The sequence below is a fragment of the Prionailurus bengalensis genome, chromosome D4 (genome assembly GCF_016509475.1).
Source record: "Prionailurus bengalensis isolate Pbe53 chromosome D4, Fcat_Pben_1.1_paternal_pri, whole genome shotgun sequence".
NCBI classification, from domain to species: Eukaryota; Metazoa; Chordata; class Mammalia; order Carnivora; family Felidae; genus Prionailurus; species Prionailurus bengalensis.
In genome coordinates, this window is record NC_057359.1 from 11,696,264 (window position 1) to 11,718,958 (window position 22,695).

General features: G+C 45.8%; 1 protein-coding gene across 5 annotated transcripts in view; it reads left to right on the forward strand.

Annotated features, from left to right (window-relative positions):
- The window catches only part of TJP2 (tight junction protein 2), a 129,449-nt gene that overhangs the window by 6,268 nt on the left and 100,486 nt on the right, over nucleotides 1-22,695 (forward strand). Inside the window, exon 1 of one of the 5 annotated variants that reach the window (XM_043565916.1) lies at nucleotides 16,007-16,417. The exons of 2 other annotated variants lie outside the window; for them this stretch is intronic. In XM_043565916.1, coding sequence (XP_043421851.1) covers nucleotides 16,302-16,417 — 116 coding nt within the window. In that variant the 5' untranslated portion in view covers nucleotides 16,007-16,301. Of the gene's footprint in view, nucleotides 1-16,006; nucleotides 16,418-22,695 lie in introns of those variants that run through there. 2 more of the 5 variants (XM_043565910.1, XM_043565909.1) reach the window with 2 other exon arrangements.

Below are 22,695 nucleotides of genomic sequence, written 5' to 3' on the forward strand. Positions count from 1 at the left end.
CGTGCTTATTTCTCAGGACATTTGTTCTTGACTTTTTTTTTTCTTTTATTCTTTTTTAATTTTTTTTTTCAACGTTTATTTATTTTTGGGACAGAGAGAGACAGAGCATGAACGGGGGAGGGGCAGAGAGAGAGGGAGACACAGAATCGGAAACAGGCTCCAGGCTCTGAGCCATCAGCCCAGAGCCCGACGCGGGGCTCGAACTCACGGACCGCGAGATCGTGACCTGGCTGAAGTCGGACGCTTAACCGACTGCGCCACCCAGGCGCCCCATCTTTTATTCTTTTTTAAAGGCAAACTAGACGGAGAAAGGAAAATCAGTTTTGAATAGATTCCCTAGGTTCCGTGGTTTATAACGCTGAAAATGTAAATTGAGCCCTTTGCATTTCTGAAATTAATTTCAGTGTTGGGTGGTCTATTTATTTGCTGTCGGGCCTCGTGCATGTGGTACGTGATGTTCCAAGGTATTTGAGGGAAGAATTAATGAATACATAGTTTCTTGGAGATGAAGGGGAGTTTAGTAGGCAGGGACTTATTATTCTATATGCTGACTTAATGCTCACTAAAAAATCATGCACCTCTCAAATGTTAATAACGCACCACGTGTGCATGCCAAGCACACCAAGAAAATGCGTTGGTGCCAATGGTGAATGTTTTAACTAAATGATGAATATTTAACTAAAATATCATTTGATACTGTGTGGGTTAGTATTTGCCCAGTCTACTTATGAAAATATACAGTCATAGGCTTTAAAAATCATATTAACACATTTGTATATATACAAGACATTGTTTATATTTTATTGGGGTGCTCTTCGTTCCCACGGAGGGCACGCTCATAGACATTTTTGCAGGAGTTCGTTTGTTTTGTTCCTTCCCTCCCACGCTGCATGGCAATGCTTTTCTCTATAGCCATGTGGAGAATTCCCTTCATGCTCTCTAGCCACAAATTAATCATGAATTTTCAAAATACCTGTTGCGTTTTGGAGGCCCACCATTTGCAACTTGGGTTGTGCTGTTTTACTTGTGTTACTGGTAAATGTGGGTAGCATGAAGAGAAGCGGGGAATTCGGCTGCATTTGAGACTTGTCTGAGATAGCTGCCGGAGTGAGTAGTGCAGGGGATCTCAAACATTAGCCTGCCCCTGAATGCCTGGAGGGCCTGTTCAAGCACATTATCTCCAGCCCCACTCCTTGAGTTTTTGGCTTCTGTAAGCCTGGGGTGGGGCTGGAGAATCTGCATCTCTAACAAGTAATCAGGCAATGCTGCTGCTGGTCTGGGGATTGTGTCTTGAGAACCAGTGGTTTGGAGGCATTTGGAAGTGACATCCTGGAGCTGGAGTGAGGGAAGGGACAAAGCTGGAGGTCAGCTGGCACCCTGTGCATACAGGAGCTTGGTGGAGCCAGGGGAGTGGGTACCATCCCAGGGAGGCAGACACAAGTGCTGGGAACTGAAACGTAGGAATATGGAGAGGAGAGGTGGGTGGAGACAGAGAAGCCTCTGGGATCAGGAAGGAAGGGGCAGAAGGCTCAGAGGGGACCAAAGCCAGTTGACGCCCACAAACTCCATGTAAACAGGGGAGTAAGGGCATGTCTGGGGTGTGGGTTGCAGAAAGGGGAGGGTTGGGTGCTGTAGCTGTATGGGCCGGGGGCGGGGGCTGGGGGGGGGAGGGTGCTGACCTTTCCATCCCTTTAAGAAAGTCTAGCATTACCGGGTAGTGGGGTATGCTGCTTGGGACCACAGGGTCAAGCGTGAACTTTCCTCGTAAGATCAGGAGCCCCTTTAGTCCTGCAGGCCACGTCCTGGAGTCACAACTGACTACTCTCCCTCTTCTTGCCTGTCACTGCTAATCATCATCAGCCTAGAACCTAGGTGAGCGTTGTCAATAAGAAACAAGAGTCCTGGGGCGCCTGGGTGGCTCCGTCAGTTGAGCATCCCACTTCGGCTCAGGTCATGATCTCGCAGTCCTTGAGTTCGGGACTGGCGTTGGGCTCTGTGCTGACAGCTCAGAGCCTGGAGCCTGCTTGGGATTCTGTGTCTCCCTCTCTCTGTGCCTCTCCCCCACTTGTGCTCTGTCTCTTCCTCTCTCTCTCAAAAAAAAGCAAGAGTCCTTTGTGCAGGTAGTGACCTTGAAGTTTACTTTTCTTCCTTTCGTGTATTTGCTGGTCAGCTTAATAGCTTTAGGATCTGTGCTACCACATGTCTAGTCTCCTTAGCATGACTGGGTATAAGCCGATTCAGAGAGTGGGTGCTGACAGTCCGTGTTGTGAAGGTCAGGTTTGCTGCAGAAGAGAAATCCAAGAAGGGCCGTGGCATTCTACCGCAATCGGGTCTTCTGAAACTTCCGGGACGACCCTTCCTGCTGGTTTCATGCAGCTGAGACAAACATCCCCTATTTTATTTTACATTTTAGTTTCAAGGAATCTTCATGGTATCTTAGGATGTAGAGCATTTCTCTTGGGTTTGGGAAGGAGGCCAAAGCTTGCCCATGTTGCCATTTGGGGGCATCTGTTGTGAGCAGGGGAGAGGGTTTATCATCTGTAGCTGTGAGCTTGCTGCTCAGCTCTGCCTGGTCGGCCAGGAGCTGAGCGAGCGCCTGTCTACTGCAGGCTCGTCTATCCGCCCCCCGGTCCCCCTCAGCCAGTTGCACACTTTTACATTCCTGCCTGGCCCCTGTGGGCTCTGGGTGTGTGAGTCCTGTCACCCACCGGCAGGACTGGACAGGAGGTGTTTCACAACTCTGCTCCTGTGCCGAGACAGTGCACCCCAGCTTCAGTGATTTGTAAGAGGACTCACAGGACTTAGCACACAGTTGTCATCGCTATGATTGTTACAGTAATGGACGCAAAGCACAATCGGCAGGGGGAAAAGGTGCACAGAGCAGAGTCTAGGACTTGTTACGTCGGCATCCTCTGCACGGCGCTCACCAGAAGTTCAGACTCCCAGACGGAAAGCTCGTGTTAGGATAACTTCACGCTGTTTATGCGAACAGTTCAGGGAGAGTGAGCCACTCTTATCAGCCCTGGGAATGGTGGAAGACTTCCCCAAATCTAAGTTTCCGGACTCCGGCCAAGGGCCAACTTTGTAAGCAGTCCTTTCAAAGGATGTTGACTATTTTGTGCACCGATGGGGAGGACGATGGAAGGTGAGGATGGTGACAGAAGGCCCTGCGGCTGGGGAAAGGGTCCGTCCACCAGTCCGTGCAGCTTCGGAGTTCTGGGCTGCGGGAGCCTTCCTCTGTCTGACCAAAGTGGGAGAGGGCGGAAGTGAAGTTGGGGTTTGCACTCAGATCTGGGTTTCGGGATGATAATAACTGGGATTCCTTCACCACAGGGACAAGGAAGGCTGGTAGGACACATCGCAAAAGAATTCAAAGCCCTGTTCATTCATGTGCTCATTCATTCTTTTTATTATAACTTTTTTTTTTTTAGGTTTTATTTATTTAAGTAATCTCTGGATCCAACATGAGGCTCGAACTCATGACCTTGAGATCAAGAGTCACATGCTTTTCTGATTGAGCCAGACAGGTGCCCTATAACTATTTTTTTTTTTAAAGTAATCTCTACTCCCGGGGTGGCTCAGTCGGTTAAGCATCCGACCTTGGCTCAGGTCCGGATCTCATGGTTTGTGGGCTCGGCCCCATGTCAGGCTCTGTGCTGACAGCTCAGAGCCCGGAGCCTCCTTCAGATTCTGTGTCTCCCTCTCTCTGTCCCTCCCCTGCTCGCACTCTGTCTCTCTTTCTCAAAAATAAACATTAAAGAAAAACATTAAAAAAATAATAAAAATTTAAAAAACGATCTCAACTCCCAGCATGGGACTTGAACTCGCAACCCCAAGATCAAGAGTTGCATGCTGTACCTACTGAGCCAGCCAGGCGTGCTCCCCCACCCTGCTCATTTGTTCTTTTTTTAATGTTTATTTATTTTTGAGAGAGCGCAAGTGAACAGGGGAGGGGCAGAGAGAGAGGGAGACAAGATCAGAAGTGGGCTCTGTGCTGACAGCAGAGAGCCAAGGCGGGGCTCGAACTCACAAACCTCGAGACCATGACCTGAGCCGAAGTCGGACGCTCAACCGATTGAGCCACTCAGGCGCCCCTCATTCATACTTAACATCTGCTCTTGATGCCTGTACCCTACCAGGCAATGCCCTAGGTGCTGGGGATACCATGGGGAGCACAGCAGAGTCACTGCCCTCATGAGACCCACCTTCTAGAGGGAGACAAATAAGTGGCAATTACATTTCATTATGCTGGTGACACACCAAGGGCCCCGGGGCGCCTACCCGGGCTTAGTGGGTGTAAGAAGGCATGAGTTTTATAATCACACCAACCTGGATAGGAACCACACCTCCACTGCTTATTACCTGTGTGCCCATGGGCAGATTGCTTCCTCACTGGGTGCCTGAGTGTCTTCCTCTGAAAACGGAGATTTTATGATCACTTCTGAAGGTGCATATGAAAATCCAACAGGGTGATGCATGTAGAACACTTATCCCAGTGGCCTGCATGTGGATATGTTGGCTATGTAATGCTTTGGTGACATCTAGGCAAGGGGAAGACTGCATCAGCTGGAGGGATGGGCATCGGCCCTTACCCTTACTCTGTGTGGAGTTGGACGCCGGCCTCCCTCCAGCCCTGGGTGCAGAGGTGCTTGCTCTGCTGACTGGTCTGAGAACATTCTTTGCTGCTTTGCTTTTCTGGTTCTTGGGGATACTTTCCCCTCTGCCCGAGATGCCTCAGATCCTTTTGTCAGCCTAAGGAGTATCTGTGCATATTATTAAGACCTAACCCAAGTAATCACCTTCTCTGTGAAGGTTTTCCCAAGCCAAGACGCTCAGACAAAACCGTCCCGTCTCTCCGTGGTCCCACGGTCACTCACATCCCTGTTACAGCATACAGTTATTTGTCACTCCATTAGACTGGCTGATTCTTTTTTTTTTTTTTTTCCAACGTTTTTATATTTATTTTTGGGACAGAGAGAGACAGAGCATGAACGGGGGAGGGGCAGAGAGAGAGGGAGACACAGAATCAGAAACAGGCTCCAGGCTCTGAGCCATCAGCCCAGAGCCTGACGCGGGGCTCGAACTCCCGGACCGCGAGATCGTGACCTGGCTGAAGTCGGACGCTTAACCGACTGCGCCACCCAGGCGCCCCTAGACTGGCTGATTCTTGAAGGCAGGGGTGCTTGGTATTGTATTGGGTCCAGTGTGGATCAGTGTTCCATGGGGGGTGGCTCAGTGGTTGTTCAGGGGGTGAATGAGTGAAAGAGTGTTGGGTTGGACTAGAAAACTCAGTAGGGAATAGACGTAGTGTCAGCAAAATAGGCCTCTGCCCTCAGAGTAGAGCTTACAGTCTAGAGGGGGAGGCAGATGATAAACAGCAATCAAATAATGTAATTAGAGACTGAGAAGTGACACAGGAGAACAGTCTGGCCCAGAGGCAGGTACCAGGGCAGCTAGAACAGAGGGAGAGAGGCAAGGTCCAAATGTTGATGCCCCGAGCAGTGTGCACTCACCATCTGGAGCCTGGGTGGTGTTGGAGGCTAGAAGGACTGGTCAGGCAGAGGCCACACCAGGAGAGCCAGGAGTCCTCCAGAGGGGAATAGATGGGCAGAGCAAAGACTACCAGCACATCAGCTGGCAAAGGGCAGGGCCGAGAGGAGAGCCGAGTGGACGCTTGGGAAGTTGAAGAGGTCCACTCCAGAGCACTGAACGTGGGTCGAGGAACTCAAGGTTGATTGAGGAAGTATCACCCGTTGAGCTGAGAGATCTGTCAGAGCTGGATCTGGGACCTTGGTCCATTCAGGCTTCCGTAACAGGATACCACAGCCTGGGTGGCTTTGACAGACATTGATTTTTCACAGCTGTGGAGGCTCTGAGCGTGAGATAAGGGTGCCAGCAGGGCGGAGTTCTTGGTGAGGGCCCTCTTCCTGGCTTGCAGAAGGCTGCCTCCTCTCCGTGCGTTCCCATGGTTTTTCCTAGGTGCGTGTGCACAGAGAGAGAGAGAGAGAGTGATCTCACTCTTCCTCTTCTAGTGAGGGCACCTACCCAGTCATGAGGATCCCACCTTCATGACCTCATCTAAACCTAATTTACTTCCCAAACATGCCACATCCAAATAGCATCACACTATGGATTCGGGCTTCAATTTAAGAACTTTGGAGGCACGTATTCAGGCCATAGAACTGGGGCCAATAAATATTTGCTGAGTAAATAATAAATAATTGTGGCTAGTACTTAGCGCTTCATATGCTCCAAGCCCTAAGAGTTTTGCATATGTTCATAAAATTTCATTCTCACAGAACCTTAAAATGTAAGTGCTATTATTATCCCCTATTTACAGATGAGGAGACTGAGGCCCTGAAGAGTTCAAAAGATTTGCCCAGGTCACTCAGCTAATTAAGTGTGAAGCTGCGATTCAAACACAGGCAGTCTGGTTCTCGAGTGCAGGGACATTATACCTTGCTGCTTCTTAATTAGGAATCAAACCCAACATCATTGGGTATCTGTCTCATATGCTGGTTCCTGAGCAAAGAGAGGCACTAGAGATACAAAGATGAATGGGGCAGGGGGCGCCTGGGCAGCTCAGTCAGTTAAGCATCCAACTTTGGCTCAGGTCATGATCTCACAGTGCCTGAGTTTGAGCCCTGCATGGGGCTCTGTGCTGACAGCTCAGAGCCTGGAGCCTGCTTCGGATTCTGTGTCTCCCTCTGTCTCTCTGCCCCACCCCTGCTCTTGCTGTCTCTCTCTCTCTCTCTCTAAACTAAATAAAAACATTAAAAAAATTAAAAACAAAACAAACCAAAGATGAATAGGGCATTGTACCTACTTTCTGGGTCATCATAAAATGCTCAGGGAGACAGACGTATAAAATCAAAAAATTTTGAAGTCTATTCAAATGTGTTCAACCCAACAAGGAACTTTCTGTCACCTTCCTAGAGTAAGTACATAGAACCATTCTCAGAGGTAACTGTTTTCCTGTTTCAAATGTGTCTGAGGGTTGAAGTGCTCACCAAAAATCTGTTGTTTAGGGAATAGTGGGCTGATTCATCTAATTAACATCCCCTGTTTAGTTTTGGTAACGTGTATAGTATAATAATTAAATGGTGGTAACAGGTACCCTAAACTTTGTAACACTGTCAAGATTCAATTTGGAAAAAAACAGAGCCACTTATGTTAACAAAACTTTTTTTAACAAAAATTTTGAATAATTTCAAAATATATTATAGGGAAATTTTAAACAAAATGACTTAGAAATCTCGAGGTGTTTCAGGATCCTGGATATTAGGGGCACATGGAAGCTTAGTGAACCCAGGAGGTAACTCACTTCTGTTTTCTGGATGAGGCGCCTCAGGGAAAACCCAACCCTGGAAGGGGAGGATTGGGAGGACAGTGACCTTGGTGGGGAGCCACCTTGGTGATGGTGGGGGTGGGGCTTACTGGAGAAGGAGAAAGAAGAGGATGTTTTATTCCCACAAACTCCACATTGGGATCCCCTGGAAAGAGCACATTGGCAAAGAGGAAGGAGAGGGAAGGGGAAAGTGTGCAGCCAGGGAAGGGTCTCAGGGTAGGGGGTGACACCCTCCCCTCTCAGCGGAACCAGGCACCCAGGGATCCAGGGGTCAGGGAGCAAACGCTCTGTCCCGATCGTCAGGTGCATGGGAATCCACTCTAGAAGGCACTAGAACCGAGTAGGGATGGGTCAGACCTGGCCTGGAATATTGACTCTGCCACTTGGGCACCGTGTGACCTAGGGCAGGTTTCTCAACTCTGAGCCTTAGTTTCCAATGCGTCAAAGGGGGCCATAGTATTCCTACCTTCCTGAATTGATGTGGCTCGAGTTTTGTTGCCTTTTTGGTTATTCTTTGTCTCAGGTCTGCAACCTCCTGTCTCGAACCAGCCTCCCCCACTCTCAACCAAGGATCACGAGCTCTTTTTTCAAGGGACAGAATCTGGTTCTGAGAAGAAAGGGTCTTTCCAGGTTTTCAGGGTCTTTGACTGTCTTTCTGTAGAGCTCCAGCTCTTTGGATTCTCCACCCGTCTTGTCATTTGCTTCAGACCGTTCGTCCTCTGGCTCTGCCCCCACAGGTCATAACCCACCAAGATCCATTTCTTCTTCATTTCGTCTCCTGAGGGATTTGGACCACCTTTCAGTTCAGGCTTGCTCAGTCTGGCTTCCTTAAGGTGACCTGTCCAGTCTGCTTTGCTCTTTCTCTTCTGCCACAGTGTGGGTATAGCTTGATTTTTCTCTCCATCTCCGGTGGTCAGATACATGCTTGATTCTGGAACATTGGTCAGTTTCCTCCTGGATCTCCGTGCCTTTTTGTGAACATAGTCTCCATCTCCTGATTCCACCTTACCACCCTGTTCTCTTCCACAAGAGAAGCTGACCTTGAGTGAGTGAGGGTTCCAGCAGCTCCAGCAGACCGTTGCTCTGACCACCCCCCCCCCCCCCCCCCCCGGGCAGAGTGCTGTCTGCACGTCCCCAGTCTTGGTCAGCTGCGCGTAATAGTTTTAAGTGCGATTTAGCTTCTTGAACTCGTGTTTCTATGGATCTGGCTTCTGCTTCCAGAGACCGGCTCATTTTCAAAGTATTAGGCATTGGTTCCTTTTGAACATGGAGTATTTTTTTTTTTTTCCTAGCTGGTTTGCTATGAGGCCACTGCTGGACCAAATCACAGGTTGGATGTGTCCAGGCCATTGGGTACTTCTGGGCTCTTGTCTTTTTCCATCACAGGGCAAAACTTCATGAGAGCTTGACATTTTTTTTTTTCACTGTAGGCAGCGTTATGAGTTGAACTGTATTCCCCCCAACCCCCCCCCCCCCAAATTCATATGTTGGAGTCCTAACTCCTAGTACTTCAGGATGTGACCTTATTTGGAGATAGGGTCTTTACAGAAGTGATCAAGTTGAAATGAGGGCATTACGGTGGGCCCTAATCCAATATGACTGGTGTCCTTTATAAGAAGAGGAAGTTTGGACACAGACATGTACAGAGGGAAGATCATATAAAGACACAGGGAGAAGACAGCCATCTGTAAGTCAAGGAGAGAGCCCTGCCTCATGGCCCTCAGCAGGAAACCAGGCCTCGGGTGCCTGGGTGGCTCAGTCAGTTGAGGCTCCAACTTCCAAATTCCGCTCAGGTCGTGATCTCACGGTTCCTGAGTTTGAGCCTTGCATCTGGCTGTCTGCTGTCAGCGCAGAGCCTGCTTCGGATCCTCTGTCCTCCTCTCTCTCTGCCCCTCCCCCACTCACCCTCTGTCTCAAAAATAATAAATGCATTTCTTTTTTTAGAAAAAAAAGAAGGAACCAACCCTATCAACACCTTGGTCTTGCACTTCCAGCCTCCAGAACTAGGAGATAAGAAATAAATTGTAAGATTTCTGTTGGGTGAGCTCCCTGGTGTGTGGTACTTTGTCACGGGAGCCCTAGCAAACTAATACAGGAAGAATAAGAAATTCTGCCTGAAGCCAAGTGAACTAATGGCTAACAAAGCAGCCATCACAGCACAGTCCGCCTTCTCCCACCGATATCCCGGGAGAGCGAGCCTGAGGCTCACATTATCAGGCTCACACTCAGCAGCGTCTGCCGGGTTCACTACGATTAGAGCTTCAGGATTGGACAAAGCTCCTCCGTGGGCCCCACTCTGAGGCTCTGTGTCCAGCTCAGCCACAGCTCTGACCACTGAGCAGGACTCTGCCTGGAACCCAACCTGTGTCTGACAACCCAGGAGAGGGCCAGGGCCAGGTGCGGGCCCATGGGAAGTCAGCCCCCTCAACTGCCACGACTCCTTTCTTTTACGTAATTCCCTTCCATGGCCGAGAGGACCCATCCTGTCCTCTGTACTTGCCTAAACACATCGTTCAAATTTATCTTGGTTCCAGTATGAATAGATTGAAGCAGAAAGTATTTGAGAGATGAGAAGAAGGAGCGTTTACCCCGGTCTGGTGTGTATGTGGGGGGGGGGGGGGGGTTCCACCAAAGAGAGCTTTCTGGAAGAAATGAAGCTGCAACTAGTTAGCAAGGAAGAGAGAACAACACACACGTGCATGGCGTTTACTGCGGGGTGCACGTTACATGTGCTGAATGCTTGACACGTAATGACCGATTTCGTTTTTAAAACCACCCTGTGAGGTCAGTGGTATTATTAACCCTATTTACAGATGACAAAACTGAGGCAGTGAGACACTAAATGACTTGACCAAGATCACAGAGCTAATTAGAGGTGGAGCTGTACTTCAATCCCGGGGCACTGTGGCGCCCCAGTTCATGCTAGGGAGTGGAGGGGTGTGTCCGCAGGGGAACCGTGGGATTGTGTGCACTCCTCTTTCCAGCTTCTGGCAGCCGACTGCTGTCTCTCAACACTTCAGAGCTGGTGCCGTCCCTCCCAAGTTCCAGGGACTCTGTCCCTTTCCTGAAATCGCAGAGCAGAAGTGACTTAATATCCCCTTAACCCACCTAATGGCCAAGCCCCTCTTGACTTAAGTCAGCTCCTGCGGTGTTCTAAATTTTGTGCAATGCCTTCTCCCTCATCTGCTCCCAGGCAAGAGAGCTGCCAGAATCCTACAACTCTAGGATCAGATTAGAAACGTAACATGAACACGGTTTCTACCAAAAACAACAGGGAGCAGATTTCCCACACGTGCCAAGTGGAAAGTTTATTTCTTTGGAATGAGGAATCCATGAATTATTGCATTATTGCATATGCACGTTATTTGGGAGCAACAGTTCATTAAGTGATTTTAATGTTGGCTATTAATTGTTAAGTAGCAGAGGCTAAAAATCTGGGAACTGTTGTAAGGGAGAACTTCCCTAGTTGGTGGGTACCACCCGAGCTGAGCCCCAAGACCCTCTGTTCTCTTTTTCACGATTTCCATCCAGCCCCTGGATTCTTGTTACCTTCAGCCAGCCTGTTTTGCAGCCCGTTTGTTCCTACAAAACCACTCAGCCTTGGGCTTTTCTCTTTCACTGTGTGTTGAAGGAAGTTATAGCTGCAAGGGAGGGTCAGAAGTTTGTAAGTGCACCTTGTTCTTGCCTGCAGAGAAATGAGGATAGAGGAAGGTTTCTTGAAGAGGTCTTTGGGAGAGGAAAAAGGACAGATGTCAGGGGTGAAAGGGAGGGAGGGACGAGATGATACGCATTGAATGCACCCCTGTATTGCGATCTCATTCCAGTTTTACAGGTGATGAAATAGGTTCAGAAGGGTCATGTAACTTGTTAGAGATCTCAAGGTGTTAAACAGCAGAGGTGGGATTCAGATCAAGCCTTCCCGTTGAAACACAGCTCTCTGGGGCTGGTATACGTGGGCACCATGGGACGCTGGGAGGATGGCTTCTGCCTCTCACGCCAGGCGAACCGGGAGGGGGCAATGCAAGAAACAGAGAAGGGAGGGGGATGCAAGAGGAGGCCTCGGGTTGGGCGGGGGCGCTATTTCAGATATCGGTTTGGGTGGAAGGACAGGATGAGAAGGACAGATCTGGTGGCATCCAGTTGAAGGTGATGGTTTAAATAAACTCAGTAGCGAGTGCATTCTGAAGATGGCTGTGAAGAGGACAGGCTGGTTTGGGCAGAGGCGGGTGAATCTAGGGGAGCCACAACTAATCTCGAACTCTTTGGTAATTCTTTACATCCTGTGGCCTGTTTTTCTTAGTGTTCTGGTAAGTCAGCTGAGTAGCAAATATGTAGATATGTGTGTGTGTGTGTGTGTGTGTGTGTGTGTGTGTGTGTGTATGTAGATGTAGATAATATGAAGACATTAAGGGGACAGAAAATATGACTTGCATAAAGTCATATGGTTTATTTGCAGTAAAGCTTAGAAAAAAAAAAAAAGAAAAATAGCTGTTTCCCTGACTCTTCTATTTTAGCAAAGGCTTTTTCCAGCTCCCTGAAAAGGAGACCACACCCTATAAAACAGCCCATTTGGGGCATCAGTTCATTTCCATTTTTATACTTCTAAAGAAACAGTTAAAACACCCAGTGAAGAAGGATGTCCCCTGGTTTTCCTCTGGCAGAAATAAAGTAGAAATAACCAGTTCAAAGGGAACGTCAGTCCGATCTGTGTACTTTTATGTTCAACTTTAATCATTCAGATTTAAGTATCCTTGATTATCGTGACTTAAAAGCTCTTTTTGGATCATGTAGACGTAGACATAAAGTCATTTTTTTAAATAGGTAAGTGATTTTTAAGCAGACAGCTGTAGTTGTAAAGAGTTTCTAGAACTCTAAGGGAATCAACTAAATAAATCCATATTTCTAAAGAATTTCTAGATTTATAAAGAAAATGATATAAAGTACACATCTGGATGGGGTATTTTGGCTACATTTGTGCTTTCTGTGTTATTGTCCATTATGAAGGTGTTCACACAAAGATGACATTTATTTACCTATTCATTTATTTTTAATTTAATTTTTTACTTTTAAAAATTTACATCCCAATTAGTTAGCATATAGTAAAACAATGATTTCAGGAGTAGATTCCTTAATGCCCCTTACCCATTTAGCCCATCCCCCCCCCACAACCCCTCCAGTAACCCTCAGTTTGTTCTCCATATTTATGAGTCTCTTCTGTTTTGTCCCCCTCCCTGTTTTTATATTATTTTTGTTTCCCTTCCCTTATGTTCATCTGTTTTGTCTCCAGTAACCCTCAGTTTGTTCTCCATATTTATGAGTCTCTTCTGTTTTGTCCCCCTCCCTGTTTTTATATTATTTTTGTTTCCCTTCCCTTATGTTCATCTGTTTTGTCTCTTAAAGTCCTCATATGAGTGAAGTCATATGATTTGTGTCTTTCTCTGACTAATTTCACTTAGCCTAATACCCTCCAGTTCCATCCACGTAGTTGCAAATGGCAAGATTTCATTCTTTTTGATTGCAGAGTAATACTCCATTGTAAATATATACCACATCTTCTTTATCCATTCATCCATAGAGGGACATTTGGGCTCTTTCCATACTTTGGCTGTTGTGGATAGTGCTGCTATACACATGGGGGTGCATGTGTCCCTTTGAAACAGCACACCTGTATCCCTTGGGTAAATGCCTAGTAGTGCAATTGCTGGGTAGTAGGTTAGTTCTATTTTTAGTTTTTTGAGGAACCTCCATACTGTTTTCCAGAGTGGCTGCACCAGCTTGCATTCCCAAGATGACAATTTTTTTAAATGGATAAATAAATAAATGATAAAACTGAACACTCTCATTTATGGAAGGAAAGCAAATTCTTTCTTAATTATTTGCTAAGGCAGAGTTCTTTTCCTCATGAAAGACCCAATTTGAGTTTTGCATGAGGTCATCATAGATTAGAATCACTTCGTAAGAGCTGTTATGTTAAATGCGTAAAAAATTCCTACAGAAAACGAAACTTTAAACAAAACGTGCCGTTTATGAAGTTTCGTGTCACTTTCACCCAAGTAAAACAGCTTCCACCGGGTAGCAAGTTTAACTTGATTTTTTGTCGCTGTTGTTAAGCTCAGGTTTCATTTCTTACTTTGAGAGGGCAGCGTAGTAAGTTTTATCACGCGTCATTAGAAATACAATTTGTCAGAACAAAGACTGTTGTGTAAGTATAATTACATCTTCCTGTATGATTAAATGAGGGCTGTATTGTAGCTTTTCTCAGCCGCGGCAGCTGTAGCAAACCACGTTCAGCCCATAAAAGAATTCCTGTGACTAACTGGTACTAATTGTTTACAGAACCGCCAGTGGGAGTAATATTCATGAACACTCTGGAAATGAGATATCCCAAGACCAAGTGGTTTATCCCTTGTTGTCACCACTCTGTAGTGGTTAGATTATATTAATTGTATGACCAGGCCAAGTGAAGCGGGAGTTCTTAGTTTTTTGTTGTTGATATGGAAAGGTAACTGCATTCCTGTGTTTGGGCCTCTCATCTTGTAAATGGGAAACTGAGGCCTCAAGAGCTGTTGAAGGCTTATAGAAGTCACTGACTTTTTGGCTCACACACCCCTATCACATTTTAAAGGACACCCTACAATATATATGAGTACACAGTAATTTCTAAATGGCATATTTTAATGTAACTTAAAATATATTAGTGCTCAGGGTGCCTTGGTGGCTCAGTGGGTTAAGCGTCTGACTCTTGGTTCGTCTCAGCTCATGATTTCATGGTTTGCGAGATTGAGCCCTGTGTGGACCACACTCCCTGCTGACAGTGCAGAGCCTGCTTGGGATTCTCTCTCTCCGTCTCTCTCTGCTTCTCCTCCTGCTCTCTCTCTCAAGAATAAATAAACTTAAAAAAACAAAAATAAAACAAATTAGTTCTCAAAGTATTATGACTATCTAAAAATAAACACTCAAACCAAATTTTTAACAGATAAGAGAAAAAAGGAAATAGATGGTTTAATATTTTCTTTCCACACCCCAAAGATTTTTTTTATAAGTTTATTTATTTATTTGTGAGAGAGAGACAGAGAGGGAGAAAGTAGGGGAGGGGCAGAGAAAGAGGGAGAGAGAGAATCCCAAGCAGTCTCTGCACTGTCAGTGCAGAACCCGATGTGGAGCTCGAACTCACAAACCGTGAGATCATGACCGAAGCCTAAACCGAGAGTTGGATGCTTAACTGACTGAGCCACCCAGGTGCCCCTCCACCCCAAAGATTTTTGATGTGTACACCCTGCTTTGGAGACTACTGATTTAGGCCATTCAGATTAAAAACAAAAACAAAAACAAAAACAAAAACAAAAACTAAGAAACTTGCTGTTGAGGAGAGAATCTGTAGAAGAAAGGTTCAAGATTTAGGGGGAGGGGGTAGAGTTTGGGATACTTACTCACTATGGATATCTAGGTTAATCAGGATTAACACATAATGCCTCCCTCTGTTTTGCTTCCCTTTTATATAGGAGTCTGTTTAGACAAGGAACAGCCCAGCTCCTAGAGCATATTCACTGGGAAAAATATAGTTTGAAGAAGTCAGGGAGGTGGCTAAGTCAGAACTTTTTCAGAGTGACAGAAATGCAACTAAAACTAAATTTCACAAAAGTCAATCTATTAGCTTGGATAAAAGTGTAACTGGGATCTCCCGGGATGATCGTGGCCTTAGACGTGGCTGGGTCCAGAAGCTCAGATGATCTCATTGCATTTCTGTTGATACAGCTCTTCCTAAGTGCACTCGATGAGCCCTCGCACTGTGGCGGGGAACATGAGTGCCGACAGTCCTGGTGTCCCGTCTCCCCTGGTCAGCAGCTCTGACAGGAAAGGGGCGTTTCTTTCTGAATGGCATATTTTCATCCCAGGGAAGACTGGCCCATGCCTACCATGACTCATTAGGAGGGCTACTGTTATGGACATCCCACCTTTAACCCGTGGAAAGAGGGCTAGAAAGGCCCTCCGAGCTGAGGGGAGACATTTACAACTACAAGGATGGGACAGGGTCTGAGCATATCCAGACAATATACTTTCACGCTATGAGAGCTCGCCTGTGTTGCGTTATAGAGGTATTTAAAAAGATATTTAAAGGGGCGCCTGGGTGGCTCAGTCGGTTAAGTGGCCGGCCGACTTCGGCTCAGGTCATGATGTCTCGGTCTGTGAGTTCGAGCCCCGCGTGGGGCTCTGTGCTGACAGCTCGGAGCCTGGAGCCTGCTTTGGATTCTGTCTCCTTCTCCCTCTGCCCCTCCCCACTTGTGTTCTCTCTCTCAAAAATAAATAAATGAAAAAAATAAAAAAAAAAAAAAGATATTTAAAAACAACAACAACCCCAACAGAATTGTTTTTCTATTAACTAATCTTTGCTATTGACTCAAGCAAAGAGTTTAGAGCCTTTGGAAATGTGTGCTATAAAATGACAACCGGAGCTCCTTACTTGTCAAAGCGCAGCCTTTTGAAGAGAGGTATTTGTAGAAGGAGCAAATCAGCTTCTGATTTTAGTTCATCCAGAGGCCACGCGGGTTTTTTGGACCAGTTATTTCCAGACCTTGAGATAAATCACCTCCTGTGCCATTAGTACTTGAAGGATTAGCGGCCTCAAAGATTTATGTGCGGATTAATTGGGGAGTGTACGTTAGATTGCTGTGTTTAGAACCACGGTTGTCCTGCAAGTCATTTTCGTTAGTGCTTTAGTCAAAATTCTTTAGCCTTATATAATACTGACGTGGCAGCGAAATCCGAACGAGCCCTTTCTTTTTTTATTTATTTGTGGCTTGGCCTCAGCCTGCACTCTAGAGTTTAATAGCTCGCGGTAGGGGTACACGGAACATGTGGAAGCACAGGGGCATCAGGTAGTGCAAAGATTACTTCATTTGCTTCAGCTGAACGGTGCCCGAAATTGACATGACCTTGTACTGAGAGAGACAAGATGAGGTACAAGAAATACATGGCTATTCTGGAAGCCGCGGTTGGTATCACCCCGCTTAACAAAAGGGAGCTTCTCCCTGAGAGCAGAAGACATGTGAACCTCTGGCAGCACCCCGGGTAAGCAGAGGAGACCAGAAGATGCTTTGTCTGTGTTTGGGTGAGGGGCGTGGGTTCTAGGTGGAGAAAAGGGTCATCCGTGTCCTGAGGGTCACAGACGGCGAATTGGTCATGGAGAACCTGTTTCTTCCTGGTAGACAGGGCCTTGCCAGACTGAATTAAAATAGTTAGTAATAAAATTCATGGTAATAATAAGTTTCAGAAAAATCCTAGTCTAACAGCCAAGAAGATGAAGTCATGCTTATTTTTACATTCAGATAATTTTAATCTTCTGATTTTGACGTTTTTAAAAATATGGCCTGTGTGTGTGCGTGGCAGTTCTCAAAGATGAAGTAAGTGTGCCTTATTATTTTTTTTCCCCCTACAATGCAAGTATTTTTCTGACTAAAGTGTACATGTGGAATGTTTCAGGTAAATACTTTTTATTTTACTTGACATGTCTTTCTAATGCCCCACTAATTGCCCATGCTGAAGAAGGGTTTAGATGTTCCTTTTTGAATAATTAGAGGCCTCAGTTCCTGCTTTCTTCTCTAGAGTCCCTTTTTTTAAGTGTCTTTTACACATTGAAGAGAAGTTTAATTTAAGGTGTCTGTAAGGCAGATAGTATTTTTAGGGACTGAACTGAATTTTTCAACTGTATGAACCACACACATCGGCACTTACTCAAGGATCAACTTGAGGTATCTGTGGAGCTAATGACACTTCTTTGTTAAAAGTGGAAAGTCACTAGCTTATTTTAAAAAAAACTTTTTTTTTTTTTTTAGTTTTTGTATTTTTTGAGAGACAGAGACAGAGAGAGCAAGCAGCACAGAGGCAGAGAGAGAAGGAGAGAGAGAATCCCAAGCACACTGTCAGTGTGGAGCCTGATGTGGGGCTTGAACTCATGAACCGTGAGACCATGACCTGAGCTTAACCAACTGAGCCACACAGGAGCCCCATCCCTAGCTTATTTTTATCATAGAAACAATATACATTCATTAGGAAGATTTAGAAAATATAGGGAAAAAAGGGGCAAAATCATCCATAGTCTCATCTCACTAAGAGAATTATTATAATCATTTAGGTCAGTAGTTTGCAATGGAGGGAGGAAGGGAGGACATTTGGCAATGTTTGGGCACAATTTTTTTTTATATTAAATATAATTTATTGTCAAGTTGGTTTCCAAACAACACCCAGTGCTCATCCCAACAGGTGCCCTCCTCAATGCCCATCACCCACTTTCCCCTCTCCCCACCCCCTATCAACCCTCAGTTTGTTCTCAGTATTTAAGAGTCTCCTATGGTTTGCCTCCCTCTGTCTCTGTAACTTTTTTTTTCCCCCCATCCCCTCCCCCATGGTTCTCTGTTATGTTTCTCAGGATCCACATATGGGTGAAAACATATGGTATCTGTCTTTCTCTGCCTGACTTATTTCACTTAGCATAATACCCTCCAGTTCCATCCATGTTGCTACAAATGGCCAGATTTCATTCTTTCTCATTGCCAAGTAGTATTCCATTATATATATAAACCACATCTTCTTTATCCATTCATCAGTTGATGGACGTTTAGGCTCTTTCCATAATTTGGCTATTGTTGAAAGTGCTGCTATAAACATTGGGGTGCAAGTGCCCCTATGCATCAGCACTCCTGTATCCCCTGGGTAAATTCCTAGCAGTGCTATTGCTGGGTCATAGGGTAGATCTATTTTTAATTTTTTGAGGAACCTCCACACTGTTTTCCAGAGTGGCTGCACCAGTGTGCATTCCCACCAACAGTGCAAGAGGGTTCCCGTTTCTCCACATCCTCGCCAGCATCTGTAGTCTCCCAATCTGTTCATTTTAGCCACTCTGACTGGTGTGAGGTGATATCTCAGTGTGGTTTTGATTTCTATTTCCCTGATGAGGAGTGAAGTTGAGCATCTTTTCATGTGTCTGTTAGCCATCCGGATGTCTTCTTTAGAAAACTGTCTATTCATGTCTTCTGCCCATTTCTTCACTGGATTATTTGTTTTTCAGGTGTGGAGTTTGCTGAGTTCTTTATAGATTTTGGATACTAGCCCTTTATCCAATATGTCATTTGCAAATATCTTTTCCCATTCCGTCGGTTGCCTTTTAGTTTTGTTGATTGTTTCCCTTGCAGTGCAGAAGCTTTTTATCTTGATGAGGTCCCAATAGTTCATTTTTGCTTTTAATTCCCTTGTCTTTGGAGATGTGTTGAGTAAGAAATTGCTGCGGCTGAGGTCAGAGAGGTTTTTTCCTGCTTTCTCCTCTAGGGTTTTGATGCTTTCCTGTCTCACATTCAGGTTCTTTCATCCATTTTGAGTTTATTTTTGTGAATGGTGTAAGAAAGTGGTCTACTCTCATTCTTCTGCATATTGCTGTCCAGTTCTCCCAGCGCCATTTGTTAAAGAGACTGTCTTTTTTCTATTGCATATTCTTTCCTGCTTTGTCAAAGATTAGTTGGCCATGCATTTGTGGGTCCAATTTTGGGATCTCTTTTTTATTCCATTGGTCTATGTGTCTGTTTTTGTGCCAATACCATACTGTCTTGATGATTATAGCTTTGTAGTAGAGGCTAAAGTCTGGGATTGTGATGCCTCCCGTTTTGGTTTTCTTCTTCAATATTACTTTGGCTATTCGGGGTCTTTTGTGGTTCCATACAAATTTTAGGATTGCTTGTTCTAGCTTTGAGAAGAATGCTGTGTTTGGGCACAATTTTGGCTGTTATAACCTAGGGGGTTGCTTCTGGTATCTTGGGGAATGGAAGCCAGGAATGCTGTCCAACATCCTAAAATGAACAGTACAGCCCCTCTACCCCCAACAGTGAATTATCCGGCCCAATGGGGTGCCTGGGTGGCTCTGTCAGTTGAGCATCTGACTTCAGCTGAGGTCATGATCTCAGGGTTCATGAGTTCGAGCCCTGTGTTGGGCTCACTGCTGTCAGCACGGAGTCTGCTTTGAATCCTCTGTCCTTCCTCCTCTCTCTCTCTGCCCCTACCCCACTCATGCTCTCTCTCTCTCAAAAATAAATAAACACTTAAAAAAAAACAAAACAAAATAAAACAAAAACTAAAAAAAAAAATTATCAAGCCCCAAATGTCAATAGTGCTGCTGTCGAGACATTTGATTTAGTCAGATTTTCTTCCCATATGTAAAAAGTAGTTTTTATTAGAAACACATTAGATGTTTCTTTAAGAAATGTTAGGGATGCTTCAGAATGGAATCCTGAGGCCTCATCATCATCATTATTAATTATTTTACAGTTGTCTCGAGGAGGGAAGGAAGTGTATATGTGCGCCGAGAGGGCAAGGGGTATATAGCGACTCTGGGAGTCCATGTGGGTTGATGTTTAGTGAGGAAGACATTCTGTAACGACCAAATTGTGACTCTTCAAGTACCCCCAAGAGGTTGGGCTTACTGGGGTCGGACGTTTGTCCTAGAATGGCAGAAGTTTACAGCCGGGAGGACCTCCTGTCAGGGATGGCAGACAGGTCTCCGATGGCTTGATGAAGCTAGGTGATGTGCGGGCTGCTCGTAGCGTCAAGCTGGGGAGGCCCCCAGGTCAAGTCTGGGCTTAGCAGAGAAGGGGTATTGTGACTGACGAGAGATACTTGTTCTGGACAGAATAATGCAGGAAAGTGGAGAGACGCAATGTGTGGCCTGTATCGTCATCATTCCTTAATTCTAATTTTAGTCTTTGATTTTTACAAGTGTGGACGGAGCCTCTTTTGAGTCATCACGGTCGAGGGCTTGGCCCTCAGACAGCAGCTGGATGTTCTTAGTTTCTGGCTCAAGATCATTCGTTATAAGGGATTTTCCCTAAACCCACGCAATTCAGATGTGCACATTGATTGCCGCATTATTCATTTCTTTTTGGAGATAATCTTTTGTAGCCATTGGAATGAGTAAGTGCCTTAAGTAGAAACATCTCTGCTTCTCCTCGTTTCCCTAAGTCAAGGCAAATAGAAGTCAAACTATTTGTTCCAAATGATTCTTAATAAAGGAAGTTGGATGCTCTCTCTCCCTTCTCTCTCTCTCTCTCTTCCTCATTCTCCCTCCCTCTCTCTCTCCCTCATTCTCTCTTTTTAAAATTTTTTTAAATGTTTATTTATTGTTCAGAGATAGAGAGAGACAGAGTGCAAGCAGGGAAGGGGCGGAGAGAGAGGGAGACACAGAATCCGAAGCCGGCTCCAGGCTCTGAGCTGTCAGCACAGAGCCCGATGCGGGGCTCAAACCCGGAAACTGCTAGATCGTGACCTGAGCCGGAGTCTGACACTTCACCGACTGAGCTGCCCAGGCACCCCTCTGTCCGTTTTTTAAGAGAACATTCCCTTAAGCCCGATGAAATGATGCTGCATCACAGAACAACGAGATCTTTCTTGTATCTCTAAATACTTTGAGCTCTTTACACACACACGGACTAAACGTTGTTTTGCTGGTTCTCATTCTTTTGTTTGCTGACTCCCTCTTCACCTAACACAGTCTTCCTTTGGACATCTTCATATACCTCACTAAGTAGTCAACTCTCCTTTCCTGGAGATCCTAGGAGGGGTTATCTCCTGCTGATGAATTTCACCAATCCGTTCCAAATCTTTCAGGGTCACTTTGATGTCTTATTTTTCACATTTGTAATGGACATATGAATCTCTGTTAAAATGCAGATTCTAATTCTGTAGGTATGGTGGGGCCCGGGGTCTGCATTTTAACAAGCTTCCAGGTGCTGCTGTCAACCCAGGTGATGACCAGTCAGTGGTCCAGGCGATGTTGATGGTTCAGTCCATGAACCACACTTTGAGGAGCAAACGCCTAGAGACATGCTCTCCGTGAGCATACTTGCTTTCCTCTTGACCTCAGACTTTTCTGATCTTCCTGACGGCTTGCCGTCCCCATGCCTCCCTCCTCTCTGCCGTCGTTAGAGATGTCAGTGGTGAGACGGCAGGTGGCTGGCGGTGCTTGTGTGGAGGGAAATCTGCCCTCGAGCATTCTGACCAGAGATCCCCGTTGGGCTGGTTGAGTAGACAGTGAGGCTGGTATTTTTTTTCCAAGAATTCAGCCCTTTCATTCTTTTTAAGAAATATTACAATTGCTGCAGCATGTAATACCGCGTAGTATTCAAGAACAGCTGCTTTTGCATTTTAAAACATAATTGGAAGTCAGGTCATGATTCAGTTTTCAAGACCTCAAGGAATTCATTCACGCCAACGCCCTCCTCCTTTGACTTGAGTACTTTGTCTTGCTGTCTGCAAACAGGGCTGTGCTTGGACTTCTCTCTGCAAACTGTAGTCACATGACAGAACAGAACAACCAGCTACCAACCAATGACTGTGTGTTGCAAGTTCACTGAAGCACAGTTCCGATTACTTCTGCACGCGTGCGTTCACCCCAGTGCCCGCCACATGATAGGTGCTCAGCAAATATCTGCCAGTGCTTAACTTGGCTTCAGCATAGCCGCAAATAAAGGGAAAAAAAGTGTGTAGGGGACCCTCGGGTGGCTCAGTAGTTTGAGTGTCCGACTCCTGATTTCAGCTCAGGTTCTGGTCTCACGGTTCGTAGGATCGAGCCTTGCATCAGGCTTTGCACTAGCCGTGGGAAGCCTGCCTGGGATTCTCTCTCACTGTCCCTTCCCTGCTTGTGCTTGTTCATTCTCTCTCTCTTTCAAAATAAATTTTAAAAAACGTTTAAAGGGATTGACATTCTGGGGCGCCTGGGTGGCGCAGTCGGTTAAGCGTCCAACTTCAGCCAGGTCACGATCTCGCGGTCCGTGAGTTCGAGCCCCGCGTCAGGCTCTGGGATGATGGCTCAGAGCCTGGAGCCTGTTTCCGATTCTGTGTCTCCCTCTCTCTCTGCCCCTCCCCCGTTCATGCTCTGTCTTTGTCTGTCCCAAAAATAAATAAATGTTGAAAAAAAAATTTAAAGGGATTGACATTCAAACACAAAAAATACTGATCCACCTATGGATTTTCCTTTTAAAATTTGTCCAGTTTTTTTTTTTTTTTTTTTTTTTTAGTGTTTATTTTTGAGAGAGAGAGACAGAGCAAGAGCTGGGGAGGGGCAGAGAGAGAGGGAGACACGAAATCTGAGGCAGGTTCCAGGCTCTGAGCTGTCGGCACAGAGCCCGACACCGGGCTCAAACTCACGAACTGTGAGATCATGACCTAAGCAGAAGTCGTCCACTTAACCAACTGAGCCACCCAGGTGCCCCTAAAATTTGTCCAGTTTTTCAGTGCTAACTCATGTTCCCTGACATTAATTTTACATATCTGCCAATACTATTGAAAACTAAGAATATAATTTAGTT